Source organism: Atheta coriaria, unplaced genomic scaffold (assembly GCF_025399875.1).
Source record: "Atheta coriaria isolate IRGN ID8LTWV9N9 unplaced genomic scaffold, Caltech_Dcor_3.1 hic_scaffold_7_pilon, whole genome shotgun sequence".
Lineage (NCBI taxonomy): Eukaryota > Metazoa > Arthropoda > Insecta > Coleoptera > Staphylinidae > Dalotia > Dalotia coriaria.
In genome coordinates this window covers 8243547-8266031 of record NW_027045449.1, presented here as the reverse complement: position 1 = coordinate 8266031, position 22485 = coordinate 8243547, and the positions used below count along the sequence as shown (strand labels likewise).

Here is a 22485-nt window from a genome sequence, read left to right as displayed (position 1 = left end):
GTCGCATTTTGTGCACAGAACAATTTATTGTTGAAGACATTTTTAACATGCATAACGGCTGTGTTTAGATGACCCACATTTTGAAAAAAGCAAACTATATTTTTTATTATATTATGAAAACCTTGAATATACGCAGCAAACTAATCCCAGAATTATAAAGTTGAAAAAAAATTATATAGCTTTCCTCACGGCCATGATAATGCTCATTTAAGGTTAGGAATCTTTGATAGATGAATCTTTATTGATAGTTATCATTGCGATATAATTATAGTACTTTGTGGTACTAGTGTATAAAGTATAGTGTATGCTATGCACTTTAATTCCTTTATAAAATTGTGTAGACAATTGATAATATGAATAAATGAGACTTATGTACTTACTAAATAAGAATCTCCTTTAAAATTTTCCTATTCTAAGATATATCACTATGTTTATTCGCAAATAAACAAATTTTGGATATTTTCCTGCTATATTAATTGGCAAATATATTCTATTTTAATCTCATTCTAGGTGTTGTTTGTGTTAGTGCAAACCTAAATAAAGGAACTATACGCCTGGTTTTATTTTACATTTATGTATATATAAACTTATGAGAGTTTTGTTATCACTTAACTTATCCAGAATGCGCTTGTAATGCTTTCGAAGGCTTAATGCAAATCTCATTATTTGTAGATATTGAGTCATAATCTTTCTGTTGACGGAATATACCCAACAACTTTTGAACTTTTCTGCGTAAAAATATCCCAAACGTCACGCACAACATGATGAAACATCGTACAGTCTGATACAAACTAATTTTATTTTCATTTTTTAGAACTTGTAAAGTATCAAAGTTGCATTACACATATTAAATATTACAATGTAGCAGCTTGTCAAGTTTATTTATAAAAGAAAACATGTACAGATGATTTACTGTTTTGTATTTATAACAAAACATTCACAACTACACGCACAAAGCATAGATTTCTTACTAACAGTACGCATTTATATTTTATTGCACTTTTAGTTTATTATCACTTATTTATGTACCTACTTAAAATCGTCGAAATTTCCCCATCGTGTATTGTGTATTCAAGACAATACAAATGGACAATCGTCACAAATCAATTGTTTAACAAACAACCCATCAAGAACCTATAATAATATGCACGCACTTGAAGCCGGCTACAGTTGTGTGCAGTGTCGACAAGCGCGCACTCCACGTGTTAGCTCCGAGCGCAAAAACGTGATTCACAAAAAGCGTTTTCCGTGTTAAAACGTGCACATACGTTTTTCTTTCGTTTGCGCTTTCAAACCGGCGACGCGTCGTTGGCTTTCGCTTTCAGTTTGCTGTGCGCGCTTTCCGCGATCAGCTGAAAATCACTACCAGTCGAAATGAAAAGCACAAAAACTAACAATAACTACTTATAATTAATTCGCACTACGCACACCAAACGTGTCTAATAAATAACTAAATAATAGTGAAAAACTTTTCGTTTGTGTCTGGTATGTCCACGAACAGTCGCGCAAAACGAAGTTCAATGAATAAAAAATCAATCGAAAGATTTATGATACACTGCACACCAATCGAAGAGCCAACAAAAGAAGAACAATAGAAAACATACCAAAATAAAAGCAAAGCAAAACAAAGAGTGTGAACGATTGACTCGTCGTGACACCCTGAAAGAATTACAAAGTGCTTTTCACTTGTCGGTCGATGTTCTAACTGAAAACAGTTCAAATTGCAATTCGAAAAATTCCATGACATATCTATCAAAAGTCATTTAAACATTAGATACTTATCAATAATTTGTGCAAAAATAAGTGGCGATTCAAGATAATCGCACTTGGAAACGGTGCGCAGCGATTGAGTTAATAATGAGTGCCGGTGATGTGGTGGACGACGTCGACGTCGAAGGTTCAGCGGAAGAAGCAGCGATTTCTAAGCAACAGGGTCGGAAAGCACCCGATGGTGGATGGGGTTGGTGGGTCGTCTTTGGATCGTTTATGATACACGTTATCAGTGAGTATTTTTATACATCCGCATTAATTTCAGGTACACTGCGAAAATCAATAAGTTCGAATCGGTTTGAAAGGTTCGCAGTCCGCACCATACTAATGCACGATCACCCTTCATGTCAAATATCACGACATTTACTATACGCCTACATTGTAACATTTTCCGGTAAACTCAGGTCAAAAATTTAATTTAGCTTTTAATAAAGAGTAGAACTGCATAAAAATAATCTTATCTTTCATTGTTGTTTTGCTAAAATCATGCAGAAGTTATTTATAAATCGTAATTAGAGACGACATGGTCGATGCACCAAAATGGCGGATGTTTCAAAGTCACGTGGGCGGAGACGGAAGATTTAATTATAAATCGATTCATTTGGGCTTGGAAATTGGGACGGTTCTATATTTATTACATGCATTGTCATTTTATACTAGTTATCGTAAAATATCAATGAAATAGGTATATCAGATTAAAAAATTCAATTCAATCATTGTTATATCATTAAAAGTTAATATTTGATTAATTGATATGAGTCGGTATGTATATATGTCACATTGGCATTGACCTGTGTATAGCATTGATTTCTGCGTGTTCCAAACTAACAACTTGGTCGGAAATCAAGAAACTTTAGCATTATAACAGATTAATATATATTATACGTACATAAAGTTCATTTAAAACATGTGTAGTCATGTGGTCTCGATGTTAATTTTGTGCTTCTTTGTTCTCTTTCATACTTTTCGAAGCTTGCTCTTGAATAAATCTGGAAAGTCGTTTAAATATTTTATTTTCCTTTTCACGCCAGTCTCGTCGGTCTGATTCGTGTAAATATTGAAACTCTGATCATGATCAGCTGTTCCTTTTTGATTTTTGCTAAATTGCCAAGTTGCATTGAACAAACCTGCGAATCGTCGTAGGTTAACAGTATACGATTGCAACGAGCAAGAAATAGAAACTGGGTGATTCTATTTAATTCTTCCTGTGCTAGTTTCGTGTGCATCTCAATCGTCGGCGACGGCGCCGCGACGAAATTCTTGCGCCTGGATGCACATTTTACATATATTTATATTCTTATTTTCTTATTGACAACGCGAAGGGATCAGCGCGTTTACTGGCAGGATGCCAATAGGAACAGGCGGCGGATTTCGTGCGCCTAGTTTTGTTTTTTGTTTATTTCTTCATGTCGAGCCCATATTTCACGACACGCGCCCACAAACAATATCGACCGTCCGTGATTTTAAATATTCAAGCTTGTCGCAATGCATTTAAGCCTAATTTACATTTGTACTAATTTATAAATATTGATAAATTGACACGCACGCATTTAAATCGTTAAGCAATAGTTTAGTATTATAAAAAATATTCTAAAATATAAACCACGTATGAAATGTAAAAAACATTCTAAAGTTTTTGGCAATTCCATTTTTTCTGGTACATCTCAAACATAATAAACAGCATAAAAATTGTGAGACACGAGCAATCGTGTGTAATGAGCTTTTAAGCGATTATATAGGAATATAATATAAATAGATAGCCGAAAATATTTACACGAAGCTCGCACGCGAGTAAACATTTTACGCATATTTGCTAACCGATAGTAGACTTGGACATTGAATAGGCCAGTAAGTGCAATGCAAAAATAATTATTGTGAAAACATAGTAATGATAAACAACAAATTCTGCAATCATGTTCTGTTATTTCAACACATTTCCAATCTGAAAATAAAATAAAAGTTGTATAACATGAAGATCTAACGATTGCTTACATTATGTTCTAGCTGATGGTATTACATACTCGTTCGGAGTCTTCTACGATGAATTCCTCACGTATTTCAACGAAGGTAAAGGACCCACTGCATGGATTCTTTCAATTCTTGTCGGTGTCACATTCTGTTCTGGTCCTATATCTTCGCTGATGGTAAACCGCTGGGGCTGCCGTGTCGTAACAATCATCGGCGCCATTTTGGCATCAGTATGTCTTGCCGTAAGCGTCTGGGCCAAAAACATCGCAATGCTCTATGTGACAATTGGTCTGGGCACCGGATTTGGTTTCGGCCTCATCTACCTCCCAGCAATCATATCAGTATCAACTTATTTCGAAACCAAACGCAGCTTGGCCACAGGTATCGCTGTTTGTGGGAGTGGATTTGGCACGTTTATATTTGCGCCGATAATCACTGTACTTGTGGAAAAGTATGGATGGCAAACGTCGATGATGTTCACAGCAGCTGTAGTGTTATCCTGCATAATATTTGGTGCATTATTCCGTCCGCTAGACGATGATTCTTCAGAAGATAAAACATTGTCATTGAGAAGCACCACTGGAAAGATGAGTCTTCAAATCGGTAGCTACAGTAATTACTACTTAGCCAGCGGTAGCACTTCACCCAACAAATTACAAAGAGCGAAAAGTACGGCTGAACTATCATCCTATGGCGCTATTCCTAATGAAGTTTTAGCTAGCACACGATCAGAAGGTGGAGCTTGCAATCGCGCAAGAAGAATTTTAGATCAAAAAGATTTGTTCTTTACTAGAAGTATTCAAAGTCTAGAAGGATCCGCTGAACCAATCTTGGCACGAAGTTTCAGAAACAGTCGGAAGAACTGTTTTGGTGAAACCAAAGACACCTTGATGCAACTAATGGACGTATCATTACTCTACGACTCTATTTTTATAATATTTTCGATTAGTAATTTTCTTACTTCCATCGGATTCAACATACCGTATGTGTACATCGTGTCACGGGCGAAAGGATTAGGAATATCCCCATCCAACGCAAGTTTGATACTGAGTGTTATCGGTATTGCCAATACTGTAGGACGAATTGTTTTGGGATACATATCAGACAAAACTTGGGTTAACCGCTTATGGGTGTATAACACTTGTCTGACGCTGTGTGGAATTGGTAAATATATTTTACTTAATGTTGTGTGTGGCTTAGTAACTTTCAAATTCTTCTTAATTGCAGCAACAGCGTTGAGTTGTTTTTGTAGTGATTTTTATTCATTGGTTGTGTATGCCAGTATCTATGGTTTTTTGATTGGAGCCTACGTGGGTTTAACATCAGTTATCTTGGTTGATCTTCTGGGTCTAGATAAATTAACCAACGCATTCGGGCTTCTGTTACTCTTCCAAGGCATCGCATCATTGATTGGTCCGCCCATCGCTGGTGTATTATATGATGTCCTTAAATCCTACGATCCAGGATTCATGGTCGCTGGTGTTACGATTGCACTAAGTGGACTAATACTTTTCTTCATACCATGCATCCAACGACGGCGATCAAGAAAGAACGCCGTGTGTGGCGAACACCATTTTTAAATTTGTCACCAACAAAATAATGTTGGGTTTCATTTTTAGTTGTTGATAATGTAATCGATATAATATATACATATTCAATAACATTGTATTTATCGAAACGTGGACACTGACTGTAAACAGTTCCTACGTTGCTACATATCAATGCCGTCAATGCCTCCATCATCATTTTTATCACTAAAAATGATGGAAATAGCAAACCTGTTAATTAATCAAGACTGCAGTATTTACTTTTACAATACAATCGTGAGAAACTAGTTAAGTTTCTTAAATTATTGTGTTGCTTATACAAATCATCACATATAGTCAATATTTACTCAAATTTTAGATACAAGCAAATTTTTAGAATATTTATAAGTAAGCGCACAAAATTTAAAAAAAATAGTTAAAACTTGTATAAAATATTGTCTCATTGATTAAATATTTGTTAATTTAAATAGTTCTAAGTCTTTATATTTATTTGTTAGACTTTCAAATTTTATATCAAATAAACTTAATGTATATATTTCATTAAAATACAATTCTTTAAAAAACAAATTACAATTGCTTATCAAATGGAACTGAAGTGTCTTGAATAAAAATATGTAATAAGTAAAATACTAGTCATTTTAATACTAAAATCAGTCAATCATTTTCACTGTACCACCACGTCGTTTAGGTCTAGGTTTACCTCTTCCTGTGCCGACTGAGGGAGAGGTCACTTCAGCTTTACTGTCTCTTTCAACAATTTTCGTTCTATCGTGAATATTTTCCTTATCAATTGTGCTTCCGGCAATAGTATTTACAATTGTTGAATCATTACAGTTTGTATTAATATTATCTGATGAATTCTCTGACGTGGCAACACTAATAGAATTAGCAGAAATCGCATTAATTGCATTTATTAGTTGTTTCTCCTGAAAATTCCGCACTAGTGGTGTGCTGTTTACTATCCTCGAGTTATTCAGATCAAAATTGGAAGCTGTTACATTGCTATTACTACTAGTTGATGTCAAATCAATAGGATCTGGTGTAAATGCGGTATTCGTTGCTGTGGGTGATGGACTCTGACTAAACATAACACTCGCGGTCAGAGGTATAGATGAAAAAACCTCTTTCTTCTTACGTTCATTGTCAAGCATGCCACTAAAATTCAGTTTTGGTTTTAATGATACCTCTGACTCAGAAATTAGTTTGTCTGGTTGAATTAAAGATATTTTAGATTCTTTTGCATCTTCTTGGTTCCCAGACTTTGCAGAATCCTCTGAAGTACATTTTGGTATAATTGTTTGATTAGTTGGAACTGTATTTTCATTAGAAACATTTTTTGTTTTTCCTTTCAACGTATTTGTGGTAAGATCAAATTTCTTTATATCTTTATTAATATTAATACTTAAATTAGCTTCATTGCTATTTTTTTGAGAAACTGCATGCTCTTTAATCTCATTCTCATCAATTATTTCACCATCTTCTTCAGATATAGATATACTAGTTATTACTTCAGATAATTTTGGTTGCTTCAAAGTCTCAATAGTCTTACCAGGTTGAATATTGGTAGACTCTTCAGCTTTTTCAACCTTTTCAGTTTTTTCTTTACTGTTTTATCTTTGTTTAATTCTTTGTCCTTGCTTTTCTGTTTGGATTTGTCATTCTTTTCATGTGAATCATTTTTCTTGGTTCTTAAATTATCTCTTTCATTTTCTTTAACAGTCTTTTCACTTTTTTGTTTTTCAGGTTCATATCTAGGCTTTTTGATAGGTGGAGATTTTCTATCATCATTTCTACTTCTTTTAACAGGTTTTGGATTATTCTTATCCTTATCCCCTTTGTATTTATCCCTGGTATCTCTATTATCTGTATTCACATAGTTTTTACTATGCTTGTTATTATTTCCTCTATCATGATGATTTGAACTTCTGGATGGTAAATCCTTTCTTTCTCTGTGATCTTTCCTATCCTTTCTATCTTTAGGTGATGTACTTCTACTTGAATGACTACTATGCCTACTACTGTCACTCATCTCTCTATGCCTATATGTATCTCTCTTAAATACAATGTCATCAAATTTCTTTTGTAGCTCATCAATTCGCCTATCTTTCCTTTCGCATTCAGCTCTGGCTGTGTTAAACAAAGATGAAATATTATTTTCTAAATCTTGTTGTTGTTTCTTCATTGCTGCTAGGGTATCAGTTAACTTTGAAACTTCTGCTTCAAGTTGAGTGATTTTTGTGATAAGTTCTTTATTTAATGATTGTACCTAAAAAGACTAAATTTATTAAATGTTCCAGAAATTATGCACTAATTACCTTCTTATATTCAACGTCAATATCAGGCAGCACGTCCATATCCTCGTAAATACAATCCATTTTGTTCCTTGGAATTTAATGGTATATTTATAATATAAGTTTATAACACTAGCGTTACTTTGGTTGGCGCAACGAAATATTTGAGGTTATGAGGCAAATAGATTTGACCTGTGACTTTGACTTGGAGAAGTAAGCGTCCAGAATAAAGCAACAAGTGGCGTATTTCTATAAGAATTCAAATTTTATCAATAAGCATCAAAAATTGAATCTCCGGAAAGTAGATTTGTTAATTGTGCACTGAATTTTACGAAGGAATATTACCTGTATCAAAGGTAGTGCATAACTTTTGATCCAAGAATCAAGAATCATGTAGTCATGGCAACGATAGGACACTCCTTGAAGTTATGTGTGGTTAAATTTTAATATGTATTGAGCATATTCGCGCATAAAATTGTGAAATTAGGCAAATTGTTATATTTGTTCTTAAATAAATCGATTTAGCACTAGATCATGTTATAAAACAAAAAATGTCCACTTTTGTTATGTATGCGAGCGTCGAATGCAAGCACAGCAGCGCCCTCAACAAATTAAATTGGCACTACGCTAGGTTTCCTTCACATTGTATAGTGTGCCTGCATGCGTGTGTTTGTGTTAAGCTGGTTCTGCTCGCAAGTCCAACACAAAGTGAGATATACCAATCGTAGTAACAACGTGTGCGAACGAAGTAAAGCATTCAAAGCGTTCCCACCACACCACCATATGGCATCTGTGTGCGTGCGTACGCGACGCGGCAAAGCAGTTCGGCCGGTGAGTGCGCGGATCGCGCGGATCACGCTCAAGCTGCTCGCCTGTACGTAGCGCACCGCGCAACACTCGATGGCCCGACTCGCGCGGCGATGACGATGAAGTCGAGCGTTGTTTTTGCGACGCAAAACGTGCTGCTGCAGCGTTGTTCGTCTCGCTAACGGTACGCCGCGAAACAGTCGGAGTGTGTGTCCGTGCATCATCCACGCAGACGAAACTGTTTGCCAAAAAGGTGCGCAACGTGCGACATGTGACGCGGCCGCGTTTGCATTTCCGTCTCGCCGCAACGCAAGAAGTCGCCCAAGTGACCAAACACATTTTGTGCAGTGATTTTAATTTCGGTCAGATAACGCCCGGAGCTGGATGCGTGCTTGAAAGTGTTGTAGTGCGAACAGACAAGAAGTAAAAGGAGTCTGTGTTTACAGTGTGTGTTTACGCTTGATTTCAAGAAAAATCTGTGCCGGCGTGTGAGTGTGAGAGTGGTGAGCGTCCGCGACGCGTGCTAGGTGCATCGCGCGGCCAGCAAGAAGAAGTGATCCGCGCCGCGCTCGCCATCTCGTCTGCATCGCGCTCGGCGCACGAATCAACAACTGGTTTCTACCGCGCTTCTTCGGCCACACACTGCACGCGCGATACAGTACTTCTTCGCTTTGCTACACACACAGCGACTGTAGTTGGATTACCAGATATAAATATAAACAATTGCCAAGCGATTGTCAACTAATGCCAATGGTGTATGATTTGATGACCTAAACAATAAGCAGGTAAATATTGTCGGCGGACAAGTTCTTCCTTTGGTACTTCTTGTATCAAATTATCGTTATCAGTTACGCATGTTTTACCTGTTAGTTTGTGAATGTAATTTAAATGTTCTAAGTTTTCTTTGGCATTATTTTTAAAGCAATACGTGAACAATAGCGAAGTTGATTGCAATCGATTCGAAATTGTTTGCGTTGCGTATTTGTTACTCGTTTGTATATTGTGTTTGTCGGGGGCGCCGACAACGGCATGAATTGTGTCGTGTGTCGCATCCGGGCGTTTAAATCTCTTTGAATCTCGCGTAAATGCCGGCATTACGCAATATCTGTTGGCATCTGGCACATTCATACATGCGTACTGTTAAAATAAGTAAACAACAAAAGGTATCGATTTAATTCTAATCCAGGTCTGTAAGTCTCTTTTAGCGCATGTAACTATTAGTTATCACACTTTTTACAGGAACTATTTTTTAGCCAAAAAATATTACAGTTGCTTATGTTTGGTTGCATTTGATGTTTGATGTTGACATAACCTAGTAAATCTAGTAAATGTACACTCTGTAAACTGTGAGGAACACTTGTCACTACATTAGTTGCTTTCTTGTTAGACTGAATTCACAGCAATCAAAACTGTCAGTGCTCGTCTTGTGCACGCACAAAACGGTTCATCGTGAATCATAGAATCGGCCCGCTCATTATTTCATTATGCAGTATTATTCTGCTCTCGCCGCCAACTGCCAACGTTCTGTCAAGAGTCAAAGAACAGGCGAGTCGTGAAATACGCAGATATTCCGCGCGTATAACTATGCGCCTTTGGGTTTTGCGTCATTTATCATAAACGTACGTGTTGGCAGTGAAAAACTGCAAGCCGACACCGTTGAATGAAGATCATGGAGATCGACATGAATGACTTACATCCATTGGGGCCGTTGACTCGCTTACCGTGTGCACTGAATATTCGACAAACGTTGCCGACATGTCGACCTATTGAAACATGCATACAGAGTGTTACAGATATTTTACACGATGTTTCAGACAGATGTCTTCATGTTCGGATTATAATTTGGGAGGGTCATAAGTAACCATCGCTTGTGCTCGTGTCGCTACTCATGTTTCGTTCATTGCATACCGGTAAAAATAAAAATGAAGCAGAATGAACAACGCATCTGATGAGCAAGGCGCATTCATACTATTCCGACTAGTACGTACGCGTCGATGCTCTTGAAGGCATCCAAATAATTGCTACGTCATTCGACTTTGTTTCACTTCCTACTTCTAATCTGTTCCACTTTTCAAATGCCGGCTAGTAGTATAGTTACTATTTTTGTGCTGTTTGGAATTGCCTAACATATTGCCAAGGTGAACTGTCAAAGTCAAAAATCAAGGTTGCACTGCATTTAATTTACTGCAAATTATAGTTGCAATATAACTGGTTAAACTGTTTTTGTTTCACTATTTTGAAGATATGTGAGAATGTACAAAAATTTGAAGAAAAAAAAAACAACTGGTAATATTGTTATCAATGAATTATTCGCAAAGTATTAACGATCATTTAGGTCTCTTCTGCTAGCGGCTTCTGAAGGAAATTTAACATCTAAATTTTCTTAAAAGTACATTTATGTTGATTAGTTGTTTAGATCGGTTTCTTTTTTACTTAGAATTTGACAATCAGTTACTACAACTTTTGTGATTGACCTAAAAATATTCTTTGGTGCATTCGTAAGTCAACAATGTTTAAAATATTGCAATCACAAATCGTATGCTATGTCCCAGGATCATGCATGAGTGAATCGGGCACGACGTTTTGTCAAGGCATGCTCCGTTGGTGCGCTCGTTTCCTTCGGCTTCGCGATTGTGTGTCACGTCACGAACGCGTTCCACTGCCGGTATTAATTTAATTATTACTAATTTGATAAGCTAGGAGTTACGCTCGGAGGCATGCGGGATAGATGCCAGCAAATCGAAAGAAACCTTTCAGAAGCCCACAGCCGACAGCCAGTGAATCAATCCACAGCAGCAGCATTGCTTTTGCATTGGAAAACGGTTGTCATTGTTCGCTGGAGCCGTGCGTCGCCGTTTATTTGCTGCTCTAGTTTTATTTTATTGCGTTCTGCGGCTGAAGGTTTCATGTTTCTAATTACCTCATACAGGGCACTTCGGAAGGCTTAAACTTGGATTATTTGAGCTCAAAGTAGAGTAAAAAGGTCGGCAAAAACGGGCGGATATTTTTGAAACATAATACCTATGTGCTTGTGTTGTGTTGATGTTAAATATCACGTTTTATTTTAGCACTGATTGTGCTTTTGATATAAACATAAACATGCAAATTTGCGATAATCGACAAAAATTGTGACGTGTTCACGCTGAGAGCATAGCACCAACTTTTCTAGTGATCCAAATTTAGAACAAAAAATGTTTTTTGATTACCATATCAGAGCAATCTGCACGCAAGCTCATGCTTTATATTAAATTATTATGTATGTTATAAATTGCCTTTTCAACTTCTTTGAAAGAGCTGCTTTTAGTTTCAATCGAGTATAAAATTGACATTGTTTTTACCATCCTGACACATTAAAATTCACTGTAAAATGCCTACACCATAAGTTTTTTTAGTTTTCAATAAACTTGTCTAAACTTTTAACACCTCTTGAAGGCATGTTTGATTAGCGTGTCTGAACTAAATTTAGTACGTACCTAGTTTTATAGCCACTCAAAACATGAGCTTCACGTTTTTGGTGTTTGACCTTCAAAATTGCTACTATAAGCAAACCTTTAAAAATGTCAATGCTTCAATGTAATCGTCAAACTTAGAATCTAGGAAGTACGGTATAAATAACTTCGCCCGTAAATCAAGTAGCGTTTAATTGCTACATATGTAACTTGCGGCAGAAAGTAGCTGCGTAATTAAGATCGAAATTCTCGTGTGTCATCTTCATCCAGCACGGGCGGTCGTTGTCACCAGCTGTGCATGCTGCAGACCGTGAACCACCCACCCATATTAATTCCATTCATTGGTTCGATTCATTTGCCTGCATATGGTGCACAGCCCAAACTGGCGCGTGTTTACATTTTATACGTTTGTGTACAGAGTGATGTCAACATTATTATTTCGTGAATGTACACATGTTTGCACAACTAAAAATTATATTTCCCTATTATAGATAGTGCGAAAATATCAATATCGAGCGTAATAAAGTATGTTTAAATACATAATAATAAATTTATACACTTAATACTCATTATCGGTACACTTTCATCTAACTTGATAAGAGTAACTAACAAAATATAAACTTAGTTTGGAAAACAGCATTATTTCTGATAAAACGTTCAGTATAAATGTAGATTAATGCGGTTAACAGATAATTAGTAATAGTTGAACGTCTAGCTTGGATGCCAACTGAGCTGTGAGGGCAATGAGTGCACTAATCGAGCGCAATTAATATTAATAACTCATATTTGCAGCGTAATGCACTTAGTTGTTATCATGAATACTTTGACTTGACCTTTAACAAATTGTAGGCTGAACGCCTACAAAGTTTTTAGAAACAGGTTGGTTATGTATACCCAGAGATTTTTTTTGCATTTAATGGCAAGGGCTGTTTTGAGAGAAGGTTGTTTCTAGTGTTTGTTTTTATAGTAGGTATTCACATCTATAGCTGAAGTTTTCACCACATGGATTATGTAAAATCAGCATTTGGTGTTATTCGGTGATGAATTAAAGTAGGTGCTTTTCACTCTGCGTTTTAAAGCATATAAAAAATTGGGGAAAAAATTGTTTTGATCAACATTCCCACAAGAGTAATGAAACAGTTATATATGAAACAGATATAACTTTATTTACATCGTTTTTGAGTTATAGGGTGGGTGCACCAGTGCCGCACCAGGCACCAGTAGTGCACCATTTCCACTTTTACATTAAAATATTAACGTTCTGTCGAACTTTCCGCCACTTTTTAATATTTGATAGAACTGTCGTACTTCTATGAATCATAATATAGTCGTAAAAACCGACAAGTACGCCATCCACATTAGTTTTAAAGCAAAATTGTAACGACAATCGTGCACTTCGTTTCGAGCGGCCATTCTAATAAGCGACACGTCGACAGAAAGTTTTCTTAAATCAGTGTAAATCTTTGTTTATATCAATTTCTGTAACCGCTTTTCTAATCAATTGCGTACTATGCACTGTGAAGCATTAATATTACGTTTTATTTAATCTGAATATGCTAATTTAAATCAATAATTGCCATTGGTAAACTACTGGAACTGACTTGAGTCACAATATCAAAATTACTTTCAAAATGACGCTTAAATGGTGTATTACTGGTGCAGTCACCCTACATATAATATTTTATTTAAATTTTGTGTAAGTTTTCTATTCACCATTTCTCCCAAAAATATGTACTGCGATTTGTTTAAGTGGTGTCAATATTTAAACTGGCCGTCGAATATATACCGGGACAATTTTAAAATCTTTTTTATTTGTGTGGTATGATTTAATCAGAAAACGTGTTGTAAATAGTTATTACTCGTAAATCAATTGATAAATAATGACTTTTTTTATCGCCAGTTTCTTATCTTGAAGTGAACAGTCACAAGTACACATTTGTAATTTGTCGCTCACATTTATTGACGTTTTATCAACTTAGCAGATTAATCTGCATTAGTAATTCAGTTTTGCATTACGGTGTATTATCAGTTCCGTACATTTGCGCAGAAACATAGAAAAACGTTAACAGTTACGTATTTCAATTCAATTCCATTGAATAGTAGCGATTGTTTAATATGCAAAATGCACATCAGGTGTACAGTGTGCAGTGGGGAAAATGTTAATTAAAAGTAGCGATGTGTTTGTGGAAAAACCTTGTTCTTATTTGTGTATTCACATTTAAATTTTCTGCAATAAGAAATAGTTGTCTGCACCTTTCAGCTTGTTTAGCACACGTTATGGGAACGTTTAAATGTTATTCGATCATTACGTGCACGTCAAATGTGCACGTCAATTATAAACACAAATCTGCTCCCTTCACTTCAGCTAGATTCTTGATTTTGATTTTTTTCCTGACATTTTAAAGATACTTTTGTATATTCCATGTGGAGTGAGTTTGTTTGTTGCCTTGATCTCGTCAACAGTCAATATTTTTGACGTTACGAGAGGGGCAAGTTGAGATTTCGCCCTTTCTTGTCCTAGGGCAATTCGGTGAATCGACCCTCCGACGATGACGTGTTTTGTTCAGCCCTCAATACCATGATTCACACATGATTTTATTTTATGTACATTCGGGAGGGATGTGAGAATGTGAGCAATTGGAAAATACAAAAACTGATTTTGCAACCATGCAATCGAACCAAATACACATCTCGAATGTGAACTTTAAGCTTAATTTTAGCATTGCGCTTATTTTAATTTCATCAAGTATTTGGTACTGCTGTGAATAGTGCAGCAATCTGCATGTGGGTATCTGGCAACGGGCATGTGTTCGCACTGCGTGTGTGGCTGGCAATCAGTCGGAATGAAGCAATAAATAAATAATAGGTTTATTTGCGGGTTGATTCCGAGAAGTGCGATCGTGAAACAGTCATCAAACTGAGTGTATCAGCTTCAGCACGCTGTAACTGTCGGTAGCTTTGATTTATTCAACAAAAACTTCAAAGTAGAAAATTTAATTCAAAGTTAATAATAACTTCATTATTTTTTGTTTCGTAAATTTCTCTTCCTATGGAATGATAATATATACAATGTTTTAATCAAAATAATAATGCGTTTTCTTCTTGTTTGTTGTTACTTTTGTCGCCTTGAACAAGTAGTTGATGTTTGTTGCAATTTGTATTCAAATTAAGGTGAGTTGATTTGCATTTTTAACAATAACAGTAAACCGTCGAGCAACAAACACAGCACGACACGAGAACTAAACAGTTTCACTGTTTAACATTTTGTTTGCAAGTAAATGTCGTCGCTGGATTAATTGTGGTTTTATTATAGTTTATAATACCGATGCCGAGTTGCAATTATCTTAATCTAGCTGAGGCCAGTTAGAACAAAGCTCGGTATCTTGAGGTGATTGTTGATTTGAAAGCATATGCAATTAACATATGTGAATAATGTTTCATTTGCAAATTATGACAGGATAACAGGAAACTGAATAAAAAAATTAGTAAAAATAACCATAAAAATATTCTTCCTTTCATTTTATTCTTGAATGATATTAGAATCTCTTTTTCAATTAGTCAATAAGCTGTAATTAGTTAATGCTGAACATTTATATTTGTGCGGCTGACTGTTACTGCTACAATTTTAATTTTCTACTACGAGCACCGCCGTCGCTGTTTTCATTCATTTAACGTGGCTAGTTGATGGCGATCGACTGCATTAACTATAAGTAGTTTTTAATGAATGGCATCGCTCGTTCACTCATTGCGAATGGCATTTTTGTCGGGGCGGCGCGCAGTTGTTTTCATTCATGGACTTGTTATGTTGCGTGTACTGCTATGTATTGCGCTATTGCGAGCAATGCATTCAGCAATCGCACAATGAGAAACTCTGCTCATAATTACGCCGAAGAGATGTTATTAAGCATGGCGGGCGGGTTACTAAGCGTTGCACGCGGACAGGAAATGAATGTTTTGCAATTAGCCAATTTCACGTTTTATTGAACTCGTATAGTTTCTTTTGATTACGGTACTGCACAATGCAGCACAAGTATTATACTGGGTGGTTATAATTTACTATATTAATGTTTCACGAAATGGTCGTTAGAAGGAGTAAGTGAATTATGAAAGTCTCAAAATCGTATATTTGGGCAGCTTGCTTACTTAACTCGATGGAGTGAAAAGTGATTTTCGATAGATTTTGATACTTTTGGGTAGATATGATGTTTTATAATATCGTATGATGGTAGGGCTGATTTTAGTGAAAGTTGTTGTCGCCACCCCCACCACCTCACTTTTATGGAGTATGCACAGTATTACTCTGTAGGCATTTGAAGTCATTGTCATTCATATTCATTCATATACACGAATTTTCACGTCTATAGAGTTAACTAAGTATAGAATAACTAAATATAGAATTAATTAAGTATTTATTGAGTTGTGTTTCTGGTTTTAATATGCTTGACATGTTGCGCGTGATAAAGTGATTACGATAATAAAATAAAAACTATACAAAATGTCAAAGACTTTGTAATTGTGAATGAAGTATATTTTTTATATATAAATAGGGGCAGTGTGATAAGATTCTTGACACCTTTCAAAACCTACATTGCTTTGAGGGGTTTGACTGACGTCCCATGGTCTTGTGCTGCTCCGTAGGTAAACGCGCAGGCGCAAGCTCTGTACCGTACATAATGGATATTACGCACGGCTTGGCCGTCCGTATATAAAGCACCACTTTTTGTGTCTATAAACCATGGAAAAACTAGTGCTTTATAGGTGGAAGTAGAAAAAATTAACTTAAATATCGTGTTGATTATACAAGGAGTTCAACGAAAAACACTCAAAATATATGTACATACTTAGTACGAATGTACTAATGCCCATATCAGGCAATTTAGCTTTTTGTTTTAAAAAGTGTTTAAAAATCTCTAGTCACGCACATGCTAAGTTGTGAATGCATAATTGCCGTCAACATGCACATGTTGATTATTATGTTCAAACTCATATTTATTCATGATCCAATTGAAGTTCCTCGACTCCCCGCCTGAGAGTTTAATCAAGCATTAAATGCCCACAAGCCAAGAGATGAATTTCCAAAAAATAAAACAACGTATGTTAGGCACGCAACTCTAACACGTGTTTTTCTCTTGGAGCGAAATAGCGCGCGGCGCACACACAGAAAGCATTTTTATTGCCGCCGTCAACAGCGAGCCGTACGTGCGTGAAAAACGTGCGTGTATTTTCGTTTAGCGATTCGTACGTGACGAGAAAGATTGACGTGACTTCTTCCGCTGTGGTTTTCACTTTGCTTCATTGATCAGCTCGAGATTCGATTTGCTTTGTCGATTAAGAGACTACTGGCAGGACAACGCATTTCTCAGTTTACGCCGACAATTAAAAGGTGAGTCCGTAGTGTGACTCTGTTTTCTGCATCGTCAAGCACTAACAAGGTATAAGTGGACGATGTCCACTTGACAAGCGTTACTCATCGATTAATTAATCATTATGGGCATTAAAGTGTGAAGCAAGTAAATAACCAGAGAAGGATTTTAGTGTTAGCACTACATTATTTACTGTATTAAACACACCTTGTTGTTTTACCTAAATAATTATGCAAGGAATTTGTTTTCCGCCCACTCATATGCCAATAAGATTACATTGCAGTATGGAATGTGTTACAGGCCATTTGCTAAGTTCAAAGTTTACTGGCATTAAAAAACGTTTCTATATATGTAGATAATTTGTACGTTGCAAAACCAAACGCGAAATATTATGTAATTTTGCATCGTGCGTGCAACCATCGCATATTTGTACAGTCCAAATCAAATATTGTACAGAATTTATGCTAAAGTAATCTAAGCGTTAATATTTTCCATCAAAATAACTGCTTATCAGTAAACGTTGTTTTAGGTGATTGAAGATCAAAGACATTGCCGTTCTTCCCGCGGTACAAAGTCCGACTGCATTATTATTAATAGGTGAGTTTATTTGTTCAAGACATGTGTAATATGAGTCATATTTGTTGGCATTTCCTGTGGTTTACGTGTGCCGTTTTTATCGTACACGTTTTTTAAACCTACACATTATTGGGTGGGTTATTTTATGGCAGGATATTTTCAATGAAGACGGAATATTATTGCCAACAAATCTCTTGTTTTTTAATATAATTGCATAGATTCGAATAGTTGTTATTTGTGGTGTTTACACAAAAACAATCTCTGAGCATTATCCGCTTGTGCGTTGATGTTTTATTTTTATTGGTTTATCAATACTTTTTTTATGACTTTTTATCATACAAAAATAGAACGTGTTCAAAGTACCAGTCGGTACCACCACGTTTGGATAATCTGTTCAGTGTTACGAACGTGAAGCTTGAAAATTGCAAATGGAGCGCGCGCACATCATAAGAAAAGAGTGAGATGACGCACTAAATCATCTACTATTTAATAATCAAATCGGGAACGATGTGTGTATACACACTGCTTGGCTTAAAATATTCATTCATATTTAACTTTGAATTTTTGCCCTTTTGATATCTCTAAAAAATGGCTAAAATATTTAATAATGAACTCAATTTTGGAAAATTAATTACTCTCGGTTTTAAATGCTTAGTATGTAACTCAATCGGTTTGGTTATTTATGGAATTTCTTTGATGACCCCATGTATGGGCAGATGAAATGTGATTTTGTTGATTCGATACCATGGGAACGTAAACACCGATCGATTTCCATGTACACCCGTCAAGAATCGTAATTTACAAAATATAGTAGAAGCAGAAGGAATAAATTACGGCCTACTTATTAAGACCCAGCCAACACACTTTCATCACTTGACTTTTGAGTTTTCAGTGCAGGTTTTGGAAAATTTCAAAATTCTCATGCATTTGTTTCTTAAGAGGTTTAATGTGGTCAATATGTTTCAAAATAATCAGAAACACTTGAAACTATAAAACTTTAGGTTTTCAAGTGGGTTGATAACTTAGATACTATATATCACACTTAAAATTTCAAAAGGCTGTGATCAAAATTTTAAAATATTTTCCTTGATTTGTCTTAACAAAAATAGGAGCGAAGCAAAAATGGTTTCTCTTCAACTCGATGACTTTCTTAGACATTTTTATCATTCTCAATGTTTTTATGCTAGATCAAGTTCAATTCACGCGAGGCGCGCGCAAAAGTAAACCGCTATAAAGTCGCAACCATCATCAGAGTCTACAAAGGCTGAATGGACGTAAAAGCATAACCATAACCGAAAGAAGATCGAAACCGCACTCGACCGCTACAAGTCCGACGAGCAAAAACACGCCTAGAGTCATGACATGAATATGATGAAACTCTCGCATGCTTAACGAGAAACACGAGAAATTTCATTCATTTCATTCGCGTTAACGCTAACAAATTCCGTGTGTCATTTCTCTTCGTACGGTGCAATTTTGAGAAAGTTTCGGACTATACTCACAACACTCGCGTGTTTTTATATTTAAGTTCAACTAAATGTTACTCTGGTCGAGGTACGTAGTTCTTAAAAAGCCAAAACGTTTACGCATATTATATTACATGAATATATTCATGATATCTTTCATGTTCTTAACTGGAAATTGTTTGAAATGTGCAAAAACTTTCAGCCGTGCAGGAAATTTGAATAATTAGCTACACTAAACTGGTTAAAAAAAAAAAAGGTTGAGTGAGTCCATCAATAATTTTATGTAGTGAAAAATTGAAATGTAATTTCACGAAGAAGTCAAAGGTGTAAGCAGTATATTGTTCTTCATGCCATGCAATAAATTGCTGGTTCGTCATTTCTCTTCGTGTCTTGTTGAGTATTTTAAAACGCAAAACGACACGGCTGGAGAGAGTGAGTGATTTCGTCGTACCGCAATGTGTTTATCGACGTGTAACTATTTGTTTATCATGCTTGCATTATACATTCTTGTGTTACTGAGCTGTCATTATTCTGCTCCTCCTTAGTTTTTCATGCAAACATCATGTTTGTTTAGATCTTCTACAGATTGCTTTTAATTTTGTTCGTAAATTTCATGCAGTTATAGGAAAATATATCAACTCAGATTGCCAAGTTAAGTTAACCGGTAATACTTTACTATTTTTAACGTTTTCACTTTTTTACTTTACATGACTAATATTAATCACTTGAAAAGAAAATATCGTGCACCATGACATTGTCCTTCAGGTTTATGCATACTTCAATATATCTTATCGTTTGTTTTTTGTGGCATTTTTTAAACATGACTAAGTTGGGTAGGCCAAGTTGATAGTTTCCTCGCGTTGCTTGTAAGCACACCAGCCAGAGTTGCTTTCAGACCGCGCGCCATCCCCTTCTCCGTCGTGCTCAATGCTCCTCGTAGCTGTAGCGTAGCGTAAGGTCAGTCAGTTGCCGTTTGGGTATCCGGAGGGTCGGTCGGTCTCCTTCATCCTTTGTTTCTTGCGCTGCATGCCGCGCACTTGTTACGCACTCGCGCAAAAGCGAAGACACGCCGCGACTCACGAGGAACTCAGTGTGCGTACATGTGTGTGAATGCGTGCGACACGCGGGCTTTATTATTATTAGTGTGTTGTTTGTTGCGAGGGGGAAACAAAAGCGTTTCGCGTTCTCACGCGCCTCAGTGTGGTGCGCCGTGCGCGCGCGAGTGCTTTACATAGTTCGTCGTCCGGCGTGCGTGGTGTTTGTGCAGTTGTTGAGAGTCGGAATCATCGGTCAGTGCACGTCCGTTTCCACTTACGACGCGCGCACATATAAATAAACGCTAATTTCGCTGTGTTTTCCGGCCTGGCGTATTCGCGTCGCAGTCACAAGTAATAAAAGTGCCGCGAGTGTTTGCGGATTTTAAATATCGCGGCCTTTGCCCACCGAAGAAAGTTAAATCAACTGGCGGAAAATTAAATTCAGTGCACTTGTTTCAACACGCTTGTTGGTCAAGTGGCGAAGGAGCAAATTCCACCATGGTGTCTCAAAGCAATGTTACCAAAGAAAAAGTAGCGAAACATCGAGCAGGTATAAATTCGTGACGATTGCGATTAATTCCTAGGTAGAAAATATCGTTAACTGTGTTCTACATCTCTGTTCACGGTTGGGGTACGAAATTCTCGAATTCTTGGAAAGACATTTTGCTTTCTTGGCGTTTATTAAAGGCTAGAAAAATTCCACGTTTCTATATTTTCCAATTATTTATTTGCATGCGTGTTCCAAATTTTCTTCGAAAATTTCATCTATGCACTAATTGAATTAAGTTACATTTAGCGCCGAAATTGTTTCCTACGCATTAAAAGTTGATTAAGTTATTATTACCAATTTTTAATTTCCTGTGGGCAGAGTTGGTGTATTTATTGCTTCTCACGCCGCCGCTTCTTTATTTTTCCTTCATTTCACATTCCCTTCTCTTTGCGCATGTTTGTGTCCTGTGAATAAAAGCATATCAGGTATGATTTCCTCATTGAATAATGATAGCCCAAGATATACGATGATGATGGTGGTGGTTTCTCGATTACTGGCGGGTTTCGAATTTCTCATAAAACAGCGCGGACTGTAATCTCGCTCACGGTTTGAAAGATTCTCTCAGCATAAAAAGTCTCAAAGAAAATGACTGAGGGCTGTCGTCATAAAAACGACAAAAGCTCAGCGTAAGCAACTTTGTGCCTAGATTGTTGGAACCCATAAGAGCGGGTGACATTTTTTATCTTTCGGTTTTTATTGAGGATTTCAAGCGCAGGGATTTTGAGGGATTAAACGCATTCCGACATACTTACAACTCAACTTTTTAAAAGACAGGGCACAAAATGTTTTTAATGTTACACACCTTTGAAGAATGCGGTTTAATTCTTCAGTGATTCTTATAAATATTATGGCGGGGTGTATCCTATAAAAATGTTGTGGATTATATAAAAGAACTAATTAATAGCGTCAATTTAAATTAACCATGAGAAACACAACACAAAACAAAATCGCTCATTTTTGCATCATCATCACGCATTGTCTGAATAATATACTATGGTATCCGCCTGTGTCATGTTCGCATGATTATTATAATTTTAAGCGATTTTTACAAAATTCGCTATTAATTCTCAGTTTCTATTTGTTTACATTTGTTGCTTGCATCGCATGCAGATTACGCCTCATTTCACTAAATAATATCATACTATATCCACTGCATGAAAAGATATCTATACCTACATACTTGTCGAGCTAATAATAGTGCGTCGTAATTAACTTATGTGTGAATTGATCACTGGATCGCATACGACATATCCGATGTCGTACAAATAGAGGCCGCTCGAACGGTAGTCGTTTGAATTGCTCTCATGCGCAATGCACACACATTTTGTTGGTTTTATTTTCATTATTTACATTCTTGTCGCCGTCGCGAGAAGCGTGTTCTATGTATTTATCACATACGATGAGAAAACTCATCAAGGTGAAATTCTTTGGGTTTACTCAGCACACGTTGTGCAGAATGCTGCAGAATTAAAAGTAAACACAGTGTAACATGCACTCTTCATGATGAAATGCATCTTTGGTTTTCCCATTTTCACGCAGTCATTAGAAGAAAAAAATACTATGAAGTTTTTTGTTTAATTTATTGACTGGTAATTAAATTTATCGAAGAAAAAAAAATTGTAAACATTTCACACAATTTCTAATTTCATTTTCACTTTGAG

At 36.3% G+C, this 22485-nt stretch overlaps 3 protein-coding genes across 7 annotated transcripts in view; 2 read left to right on the top strand and 1 right to left on the bottom strand.

Annotated features, from left to right (window-relative positions):
- The first annotated feature begins 516 nt into the window (after window positions 1-516).
- Window positions 517-5852, top strand: Mct1 (Monocarboxylate transporter 1). Its single transcript, XM_065308256.1, has 3 exons — window positions 517-2002; window positions 3775-4902; window positions 4966-5852. Exons 1-3 carry the CDS (start codon window positions 1858-1860, stop codon window positions 5316-5318), a joined length of 1626 nt encoding a protein of 541 aa, XP_065164328.1. The 5' UTR covers window positions 517-1857; the 3' UTR covers window positions 5319-5852.
- LOC135796299 (splicing regulatory glutamine/lysine-rich protein 1-like) lies at window positions 5804-8176 on the bottom strand. The gene is made up of 3 exons (XM_065308259.1): window positions 7922-8176; window positions 7601-7825; window positions 5804-7551 (listed from the first exon to the last, which is right to left on the bottom strand). The coding sequence occupies exons 2-3, from the start codon at window positions 7658-7660 to the stop codon at window positions 6814-6816; spliced, it is 798 nt and encodes a 265-aa protein (XP_065164331.1). The 5' UTR covers window positions 7661-7825; window positions 7922-8176; the 3' UTR covers window positions 5804-6813.
- Window positions 8177-8421: 245 nt separating this feature from the next.
- cno (adherens junction formation factor afadin) overlaps window positions 8422-22485 on the top strand; it is a 29074-nt gene continuing 15010 nt past the window's right edge. The window contains exons 1-2 of one of the 5 annotated variants that reach the window (XM_065308248.1): window positions 8422-9168; window positions 17725-17792. Coding sequence is in view for 3 of the 5 variants with exons in the window: in XM_065308252.1 (XP_065164324.1) it covers window positions 20773-20824 (52 nt within the window). In the remaining 2 variants the exon portion in view is untranslated. Of the gene's footprint in view, window positions 9169-17724; window positions 17793-20108; window positions 20825-22485 lie in introns of those variants that run through there. The other 4 variants (XM_065308249.1, XM_065308252.1, XM_065308247.1 and 1 more) reach the window with 4 other exon arrangements.

Bases quoted from the DNA above. Each gene is read 5' to 3' on its own strand.
- Mct1 (XM_065308256.1), top strand. From the start codon at position 1,858: ATGAGTGCCGGTGATGTGGTGGACGACGTCGACGTCGAAGGTTCAGCG. The intron at 2,003-3,774 runs GTGAGTATTTTT...ATTATGTTCTAG, and splicing joins GTTTATGATACACGTTATCA to CTGATGGTATTACATACTCG. The intron at 4,903-4,965 runs GTAAATATATTT...TCTTAATTGCAG, and splicing joins TCTGACGCTGTGTGGAATTG to CAACAGCGTTGAGTTGTTTT.
- LOC135796299 (XM_065308259.1), bottom strand. From the start codon at position 7,660: ATGGATTGTATTTACGAGGATATGGACGTGCTGCCTGATATTGACGTT. The intron at 7,552-7,600 runs GTAATTAGTGCA...TAGTCTTTTTAG, and splicing joins TTGACGTTGAATATAAGAAG to GTACAATCATTAAATAAAGA.